The 9,547-nt window shown below is 40.1% G+C and overlaps 1 protein-coding gene across 3 annotated transcripts in view; it reads left to right on the top strand.

The window, feature by feature from the left end:
- The first annotated feature begins 41 nt into the window (after positions 1-41).
- The window catches only part of kif28 (kinesin family member 28), a 13,684-nt gene continuing 4,178 nt past the window's right edge, over positions 42-9,547 (top strand). The window contains exons 1-19 of one of the 3 annotated variants that reach the window (XM_007559101.2): positions 43-567; positions 1,997-2,188; positions 2,280-2,330; positions 2,405-2,557; positions 2,680-2,715; positions 2,810-2,929; positions 3,801-3,908; positions 5,121-5,275; positions 5,363-5,474; positions 6,630-6,697; positions 6,782-6,924; positions 7,003-7,124; positions 7,293-7,383; positions 7,775-7,835; positions 7,967-8,090; positions 8,180-8,315; positions 8,394-8,512; positions 8,602-8,709; positions 8,797-8,889. In XM_007559101.2, the coding sequence (XP_007559163.1) occupies positions 493-567; positions 1,997-2,188; positions 2,280-2,330; positions 2,405-2,557; positions 2,680-2,715; positions 2,810-2,929; positions 3,801-3,908; positions 5,121-5,275; positions 5,363-5,474; positions 6,630-6,697; positions 6,782-6,924; positions 7,003-7,124; positions 7,293-7,383; positions 7,775-7,835; positions 7,967-8,090; positions 8,180-8,315; positions 8,394-8,512; positions 8,602-8,709; positions 8,797-8,889 (2,067 nt within the window). In that variant the 5' untranslated portion in view covers positions 43-492. Of the gene's footprint in view, positions 568-1,996; positions 2,189-2,279; positions 2,331-2,404; positions 2,558-2,679; positions 2,716-2,809; positions 2,930-3,800; positions 3,909-5,120; positions 5,475-6,629; positions 6,698-6,781; positions 6,925-7,002; positions 7,125-7,292; positions 7,384-7,774; positions 7,836-7,966; positions 8,091-8,179; positions 8,316-8,393; positions 8,513-8,601; positions 8,710-8,796; positions 8,890-9,547 lie in introns of all 3 variants that reach the window. The other 2 variants (XM_016674809.1, XM_016674810.1) reach the window with 2 other exon arrangements.

The raw sequence follows: 9,547 nt of genomic DNA, 5'->3' as shown, positions 1-9,547 counted from the left end.
AACATTTGGCGCCCCCTCTAGTGCGGCGCCCCTCTGCGTCACGTTTACCCTCTTTTTGCGCCAAAACTGTCATAGTTGATATTTTTGTTGAAGAATATCGTCTTTATATTGATTACTCTTTTAGAAAGCAGTAAAACTTTAAAACATCTCCTTCGGTCTCAGTTCTGTGGCCTCCGAGGTCTGAGATGGAGGAAAGTGGTTAGTGTAAACGCCAGCGCTCTGCGCCTCGTTTATAATTTATGGAGATGGATGAGGCGAAAGTGAAACCAGAGCCAGCATCACAAAGAAGAAGCGACAGTAATATCAGTAAAATATGAAAAATAAAACGGCTTCTTTTCATTAAACATCCAGTATTCATGTTTCAGCCTCGGCTCCACATGGACTGCAGCATCTCTCCTGGTTTCCATCATCAACCAGGCCTCGGTGTTTCTGCGTAACCTGACCTGTGTGTCGCACCGATCTCTGCCCGGTGTCTCCGGTTCCAGCTGCGCCATGAGGGCCAAAGCCTCGGACATGCACAGTAAGGACTGTGTCAAAGTGGCTGTCAGAGTGCGGCCGTTCAACAAGGTCAGTTTCTGCTTAATTTTATATTCACTGCGGGTTTCTTAAGTACAGAGGGAACTCGGTGCCGATCAATGGCTCCTATATGAAGGTATTTGTTTTAATTAAAGCAAATTAGCTGGAAGTAGGGGAGCATGAAATGACATAATGAGGACAGGTGTGAAATGACCCGAGCAGAAAGAAAGTAAGCTCAACAAAACGTAGGAATAATTTTTAAAGCTAAATGTTTAATTCTTTGTTTCTGCTCAGCTTTTTAAAAAGGGAGAGAAAAAAGCAGGGCCTCGTTTCCCGCGTTGTTCTTTACGGACTGTCGAGATAGTTGCTGACATTTAATTTTATTTATTGTTTTCCTGACTCTAATGTTCTTCTTTATGCATAAGATTCTCGTTTTGGCATTTTAAACATGGTTATGGCCATTTCTGGATACATATTCATATTGTTCGTCAGTCATTGAGGCCATTAGTGCGTCACCTATCAAACTGCCCAATATGCTTGACAATAAGAGTTGTTAGGCTAACAACCTGTGAATCCGCATAGTATTTTAAATTCCCCATTTCGGGAACTAATTTATATTCTGATGTGATGTTCTTAACTCATCTGTTGCTTATCCACAGCTTAATACTGTGGCCTGTAAAATGATGCCATGTTTGGAACATGTTGGTGTTAAAGGTGATTCTGTGGTTTTGGTGTAAAATGTAACCTAACTGGATCATGATTTTCTCTTCACTAAGGATTTTAATCCTCTTCTTCTGCTTCAGTTCCCAGTTTTGGAGTTCCACAGGGATCCATGTCGGTTACCCTGTTTATCTGATATGTTGTGGAGGTCCAGTGTTCCTCTTCATTGTTTTATCTGTGACATTCAGGTCTAACTTTTGGATAAGATGGAAAGCGGTTATCTACTTATTTACCAAACTGACTGGATAAAATTAAGATTTAGTATTTCTGAACCATAAACTTTTATTATACCAGTTTGGAAAAAAAATTTATTGTTTTTTTCTTCTTCAAATGTTTAAATGAAAAATTATGGGGGGTTTTAGGGTTAGATTCCTTTTGGCAGCATTGTCATAAAGGGACATAAGTTAATAACTTTTTTGTGAACAATTTAAAACATTTCATAAAGTTTCAACAAGTTATTATAATTTAAATGCAAAACAAACTCTTTAAAATAATTTAAAAGCATTTTGCATGTTGCCCAAAACGTTCAGTGTTGGTCTCATCTGACCAGAGCACCAACTCAACATGGTTGCTCTGTTTTTTAAATGCCTTGTGGAAAACTGCAGACAAGACTTTCTTTCTCCAGTGGCTTTCTTCTGCAGCACTACACTGGTTGAGTATACTGGAGTTGTTCAGTGAACTGGTTCCTCTACATGAGCTGTGGATCTCTGCAGCTCATCCAGGGTCACCATGGGCCTCGTTTTCTCTTTCCTCCAAACAGAGAGAGAGGGATGCAGGTAGTCGTTGCATCATCTCTCTGGTGTCGACCTCCATTAGTATCCAGGATCCACGCGACTGCCACAACCGGCGGTCCTTCTGCTTCGATTATGCGTACTGGTCCCACAGCGGCTTCACGAGAGACCAGACTGGTCTCTTTGTTCCTGAAGAGCCGGGGGGCCGATACGCTGACCAGGTGGGCGCGAAGGAGACAGACAGCATTTACCAGACGGAGTGAAAAGATAAAATTATAATGCTTGGTAAAAAGCTGCTGTTTCCTCCCCCAGCACAGCGTGTTCCAGGACCTCGGAGTGGGAATACTGGAGAACGCGCTGCAGGTAGGAACCGCTCCGCCTCTCCGTTAGCTGTTTACAAAGTGACTTCATGATAAACCCTGAAGTCACATGTGCAGGGTTACAACGCCACGCTGCTGGCATACGGACAGACCGGGTCAGGGAAGAGTTACTCGATGGTGGGCTACGGACCCAATAAAGGCCTGGTTCCTAAACTGTGTGACCGGCTGTTTGAGGCGATCAGAGAAAACCAAGAAAACAGACAATGTCAGGTACTAATTACTATACTCATCTTCATGAAGGTTAGTTTACTTTCACTTCTTCGTCTTTATCTTAATTAAATGAAAGACAGAGAACAGGCTTTCATCCTGAATGCTTGTTGATGTGTCCTCAGGTCTTTTTCAGTATGTTGGAAATCTATAATGAGCAGGTAAATGTGAGCCTTTTTTCAGAGAAGTTACTGTTTTTTTTATTTTGCGTCATTTAGCCCTTGTTATGTTTCTCATGATCTTCTTTGTTTCCAGGTGGTTGACCTTTTGTCTCGGGGGTCACGGACTGCAGGTGGACTTAGAGTGAGAGAGGAGCTGCAGAGAGGCTTTTATGTTGAGGGTCTTCGTAAAATCCCCTGTGAGAACGCTCTGCAGGTAAAAAGATGTTTAGTTGTTTACCAAAGTGTAACTAGTTTTGTTTCTTCACACATGCAACAACAATGAAAACTGTGGAAGCAAATTTCCACCACTGTTTGTTTTATTTTTTTAAATGATCTCATTATAATGAGATAGTATCTCTAAATAATGAGATAATTTATTTTATTTTTTTACCGCAGTTTTCTATGGGCTTCCATAGAAAACATTGAAGTTCTGAGAGGTTTCTTAGTTTCCAGAAAACAGTTTCTGTCTCCAGAAACTGCCAATAAACTAAACACAAAAATGAAGTAGACTGGGATTTAACCGTGAATTGTGAAAAACTAGAAGTTTATCAGTAAACAGGATAAAATCGAAAGTAAGAAAAGCATTCAAAGATATAATGGAATTATATTGGGGAAAAAAATAAATTAAAGTACTGTAGAGGGTTGAAATCTTGATAATTGTTCAATATTTTGATCAGGACTGATGAATAAAAGACTAAAACTGAAAAAAACCCCACAAAAATTAATATGGGTTATTTTTAGAACAATTTTAAATTGGTTTTCCCTTAATAATTTGAGAGTAGTACACAAACATTATCTGTACATCAAAAAAGTTCCTGAGCCAACCAGCATTTATTATATAGAAAATAACACAATTGTGTTTTATTTGCAACTATGACATTGAGTAATCAGACAGACTTAAACAGATTTGAATTAAAATATTAATCTGAAACAGTTTTCTGAAGTTTCTGTCTCTGTTCTGTTCAGTATTTTTGGTTAAAAATGAAACTGAAAGTTGGTTTTAGCTGTAAATGAATTTAAGTTGTTTTGTCATCAGCATAACCAGCCAGTTGATGTTGATGAGTTTGGGTTCGTTTTAAATGCAGGTGGAGCAGCTGATGGAGCAGGGGACCAGGACTCGAACCACCGCTGCCACTCAAATGAACGCCAACAGCAGCCGCTCACACATGCTCATCATCCTGCAGCTCAAACAGGTGAAACGGCTCCACGCTTTATGCCTGCAGTTTATTCATTCATGCTGAGAGAAACATTTTCAGAGGAAACGCTGTTGTCTAACATTCAAGTCGGTTTGTTTGGATCAAATTCAGATCGCAATAAATTATCTAAAGACTCAAGTGATTAAATTTTGTCCAGTTTTACTGAATTCAACCCAGTTTATTACAAAATAATCCTATTTAGTCTGATAGAGATCCAGCTACATGAGTTTGATGCTATTTCTACTGCACAGCTGACAATAAAATGCTTGAGGAATACAGTTTTATTTTTATGTCAGTTATATGTTATTTATTTTGTTAAACTATTTCAGACCATTAATAATCAAGCTTTCTATTTTTATCAATTAGTATCCGTGGTAGTTATAGTTAGATTTTTTCATATACATGGTCATTGTGTTACCTAAGCAGGTTTTGTTTTACTGTATTTGTTCAGTTCTGTATTTTTATTGTTCTGCACCAGGTTTTTTTTTTTCTTCAATATTTTGATTTACGTTTTTTTTATTTTTTTTATTTACATTTTCTAAATATTCTGAGAGGTTTTTGTTTTCCCAGCTGGTCTTTGAGTTATTATAATCTCAATATTTCTAATCCACTCTGGATTTCAGTGCTCCTGTCTGCTGCTCAGCTTGTTTTGGGCATATTTCTTGATTATTTGCTTTATTTATTTTCATTTTCTGCTTGGGTTTGATGTTTAAACTTTAAATTTCCTCTTCGATTTTGCTTTAAAATTAATTTTCATTGTGATCTTTCTCATGACGACTCCAACAAGAAGCCCTTTTTAAAATTATTTTTTAAGTGCGGCCGGCTCTCACCTGTCTTAACCCTTAAAACTCCGTCATGCGCGACACATTTCTTCAAAAAAGAAAGTCCAGCAGTAATGTTTGCGTCTTTGCTGGACTTAATAAAATGAAACAAAAATAGCAAATTCAAAACAAATAGAAAACGACGGTCAAAAGACTCTCAAAGTGCTTATCTAATCAGTCAACAGCCAATCAAAATGCACCATGTAATAAGCTTAAACAAGTTAAAATTACAGATGCTCATCCTTTCAAACAGCAATGCAACAAATGAAACTCGCGTTAACAAAAACTGCATTTTATATTAAGTTTCTACTATTTATAAATGGCTCCTATATATTTATTTCTGTGTGCTTCTCTAACTCAAGTTTTCTGAACCAAACGTCTTGACCAGATCTTCTCAAAGGAGAGCATCACCAAGCAGTCCAACATCAACCTGGTGGACCTGGCTGGCAGTGAGCGCCAGAGGTCCTCCGGGTCTGAAGCCGACAGACTCAAAGAGGGAACGGCCATAAACCTGAGCCTCACCACGCTGGGAAATGTCATCAGGTTGCTCCGTTTTGTTTGGTTTGCCTTGTTCTTGCATGTTGCTGGATCCATCAGTTTTCTCCATATCCGTTCTTGTTCTCCCTCCAGCGCCCTGGCAGATGTTGCAGTGGGGAAGAAGGTGGTTCATATTCCCTACAGAGACTCGGTTCTCACCAAGCTGCTGCAGTCGGCGCTGGGCGGAAACAGTCGCACAGTCATGGTAAAACGCACAGGAGAGCTGGCAGATGATTTTATAAAAATATGTTATATTTTTTAATTGTTTTACAAATGCTAACTTGCTTGTGATGGACCAACATAAAGTGGTGGATCGTTTTCAAATGCAAAAGTACATAAATATGAAAAATAGTCAAATTTCACTCCCTTTTATGAATTCTGTTCTGTGAAGGTCTAAGATTCTTTAGAGAATATTGGTTATCAGACGGGATTATGACGACCAATGGACACAGCAGACAGGTGAGGGATATGTTACGAAGGAGTTTAAATAAGGGTTTGGTTATAAAACAATACCCAGTTCTGTGAGCACAGTAGGAGCTACATACAAGGCATTTCTCAAAGAATGTTGGAGGTTGTGAAACACTTGCGACGGCTCAAAGGTTGACTTTCCAGCAAAGCAACGTTCCTAAACACACAGCCCCAGCATGTTTATGTTACAGCAACCCAGTCACTGCAGAACTAAGTCCACTCTGCCAAAACACCAAATGTCACCAAGTGTTTTTGGTCTAGTTTCCAGTGGAGACATCTTAGTACACTCGAATTAAGACCAAACTAACTCTCAAGGAACTTTTCAGCAAGATATAGGAGCTTATTGTAAGTCAGTAATTCCTTAATATGGATGAAAAAGTACTAGCCTTGTTAGGAACTAGTACTTTTTCATCCATATTAAGGAATTATTTACTTAAAAAAGCTCTTATATCTTGCCTAAAAGTTGCTTCTGATTTCATTTATCTTATTTCAAGCACATTAAGATATTTTCACTAGAAACTAGACCAAAAACACTTGGTGAGGTTTAGTGTTTTTGAAGTCCAGTTAAGAATCTGTGGCAGGACTTTTTGGATTGACTTCCAGATGCTCTCCATCCAATCTGACATCTCTTGAGCTTTATTTGTGAATAAGAATGAGGAGAAAATTTCAGTATCTGGTTGTGCAAAGCCTGAGTGAGACTATTTTTGTGAAAAATGTTGAAAACGAGGTTTTATTTTCTTTTTATTCAACTATGTCTGCCTTGTGTTGGTCAGTCACAGAAATTCTCAATAAAATGCACTGAAATGTGTGGCTGTATAGTAACAAACTGGGGGAAAAATGCAGTGGTATGCAAAACATTGTAGTATACTGATTTGTCATACTTATTTTCAAGATTGCCACTCTGAGTCCTGCAGATATCTGCTATGAGGAGTCTCTCTCCACCCTGCGCTACGCTGAAAGGTACATTAATTATTTACGCTCTGGCAAACAAGGTGAGTATTACTGGTTTCCATCATACTAACACATTTTACATTCAAAATTCAGGGCAAAACGAATCCAAAACAGGGCAGTGGTGAACGAGAGCCCCACTGAACGCCTTGTTAAAGAGTTGAAGGCTGAAAACGCCAGACTGCTGCAGAAACTGAGCCGGATGGACCAGGAGGGGCGCAGAGCCACGGATGAGTCCAGTAAGACTCGATGTTTGGACAAACCAGATGACCGTTCGGCTGGCAGAGATCAGAGCGGGTAATCGTATCTGTTTCCAGAGGAACTTCGTCAGCTGTTGACCCAGAATGAGCTCCAGATCAGAGCCATTCAGACTCTGTGGGAACAACACCTGCAGGAGGCGCTCAAAGACTGGGAGCAGCAGTACGCCAACATCACACAGGTACACACACAATCTGGGATTTCCTTCCTGCTTCTAAGGAGTTTAAAAATAAATGCATACAGAGAATGTGAATTAAAGTGGGTTAAGAAGTGGAAAATATGTTTTAGGTGAAATATTTTCATCCTTTTTCTGGTTGTTAATGTTCATATTTCTTTAATTTATTGTCAGGAGAGGAGGATGATGCAGATGTATCCTTACATCCTGAACATCAACGAGGATGCTCAGCTGTCAGGCGTGGTGAAGCTTTTCATTCAGGAGGGTTGGTCCGCCTCTAAGATATAATCTGTTCTAAACCAGCTCTGACATTTTATTTAGGAACAAAACCACACAATCCCTTACAGGACAGCTGCAATTTGTTCTGAAGAACTTCAGACATTGAAGAGAATATATTTTGTTTTCTTTACAGACTGGTTTAATGTGGTTTTCTCAAGTCAGCAGAGTCAGTCATGACACTTAAGTGTTTTTATGAAAGTATCTAATAAATTTCTTCACTATAGATGTTAATGGGACTTTTATGAGAACCAGAGGGTGAATATTATGAGCATTTAAATTAGTTAAGTCCACAGCTTTGTTAATACCATGATGGTACAAGGTTGTCTGAGGTGTCCAGAAAACTGCAAAACCAGAGAACAAATGTTTTGTTGTTCCAGGTGAGTGGGGCATCGGACTCTGTGACTCCGCCCCTAGATCCATTTCTATCAAGGGCTTAGGGTGAGTTTTCCTTTTCAACATCCAGAAAAACCAGAGAAACCCACCAACTCAACCAGAGATAAATTATGTTAAAAATGCATCAGAACATATTTGTTCTTGTGCACGCACAGTAATGTCTGCTTGTGAACTAGGATCCAGGAGCATCATGCGGTGTTCAGGAATGAACAGCGGCGGGTAACACTGACTCCACTGACGGGGTCAAAGGTTATTGTTAATGGGAACGCCGTGTATGAGACAGCAGAGCTGCAACACCTGGTGGGTATTTGCATTGCACCAACTATATGAATTAACTGTTAGATGAAACTAAAGCAGTCAAAGCCAACTTTATTCTAAATATTTGTCAGGATCGTCTCATTCTGGGCTCGAATTGTACCTACCTGTTCGTTGGTTACCCATCTGAGAGGGGCGGGGAAGACTGGAGTCGCTACGACTATGATTACTTCCAGTCAGAGCTGGCTGCTGCTGAGGGCATCCACCTGAGTGGGTGAAACCATTGCTCTCTGGAACTGAATTTGTTTTATTTATATGGGGAAAAAAGTCATTTTTATTACTGTATAGGTGAGTCCAACACTGGCTGTAGCCAGACAGATCCCAGTCTGTTGGCGGTCTTCTACGACTACATTCAGCTGATGCCCATGGTGGCCGAGGCCAACCAGATAAGTCAGGAACTGAGCAAGGTAACTCACAGTGGGTTAATGTAGCTGCTCACATTAACCCACACACAGGAGCGAGTTGATAAATTTGAATTTAATTTCTTTACTTTCAGGGAGTTGAATTTAAGCTGGAAATCAAAAATCTGGCCCTGTCGGATTCTCGAGGTCACGATCTACAGAAGGACATTGTTGTCAGAGTGACCGCTGCAGGAAGCAAACAGGCTGGTGTTGCTCAAGTTGTCTCTCTCCGTTCCTTGTACCAGAAAGATGTTTCCGAATTATTTTAGTTGTGACGCATGTTTTTGCAGGTCTGGATGTGGTCCAAAGCCAAGTTTGTCAACCGCAAGTTTTTGATGGAGGAGGTCTATCAGCAGTTCAAGGCTGCACAACACGAGGACAATGTGTGTCATGGAAATAACTCTGACGTGTTTTTCAGGATATGCAAATATTTCTTGAGGCAACTGAGCATAGACAAAAAATGTTGTCCAACATGAGAAATGAGGGGGAAAGACTTTGTAGATGTCTTTCATTTCCAATAAGTGCATAAAGGTGACCTATTATGTTTTCCTGAACAGGTCAGGATAAAAATGTTAATTACATTTTTGCACAAAATCATCATTAGATAATGAGATGTTAGTCTGCTCCGTTCTGCCTCTTTTCAGTTCCTCAGATTGAGCTGTTTTTGGGCCTCTTGTCACTTTAAATCCAAATAAGTTGCTGTTGGCCACGCCCCCAACTCAACGTTTACGCTCGCACGTGAAAATGGTGACAAATAGATTCACAAATATACAACCGTACATCTTTCAAAGGCAACTAGAGCCACCCAAACAACCAATAGGAATGTCTGAAATGGTTTCTGTATGTTAAGTCAACAACAAAACACAGCCATTGTACAGAGCATGCCAAAACTAATTGACCAAACACTGGCGCTGCGCTTAGTTTGCTAGGTGACGGGCTGGGCTTGTGTTGCTAGGTGACGGGCTGGGCTTGTGTTGCTAGGTGACGGGCTGGGCTTGTGTTGCTAGGTGACGGGCTGGGCTTGTGTTGCTAGGTGACGGG

The sequence above is a fragment of the Poecilia formosa genome, unplaced genomic scaffold (assembly GCF_000485575.1).
Source record: "Poecilia formosa unplaced genomic scaffold, Poecilia_formosa-5.1.2 Scaffold102, whole genome shotgun sequence".
NCBI classification, from domain to species: domain Eukaryota; kingdom Metazoa; phylum Chordata; class Actinopteri; order Cyprinodontiformes; family Poeciliidae; genus Poecilia; species Poecilia formosa.
Note: the sequence above shows the minus strand (reverse complement) of the source record. Positions and strands in the feature narration are given on the sequence as shown.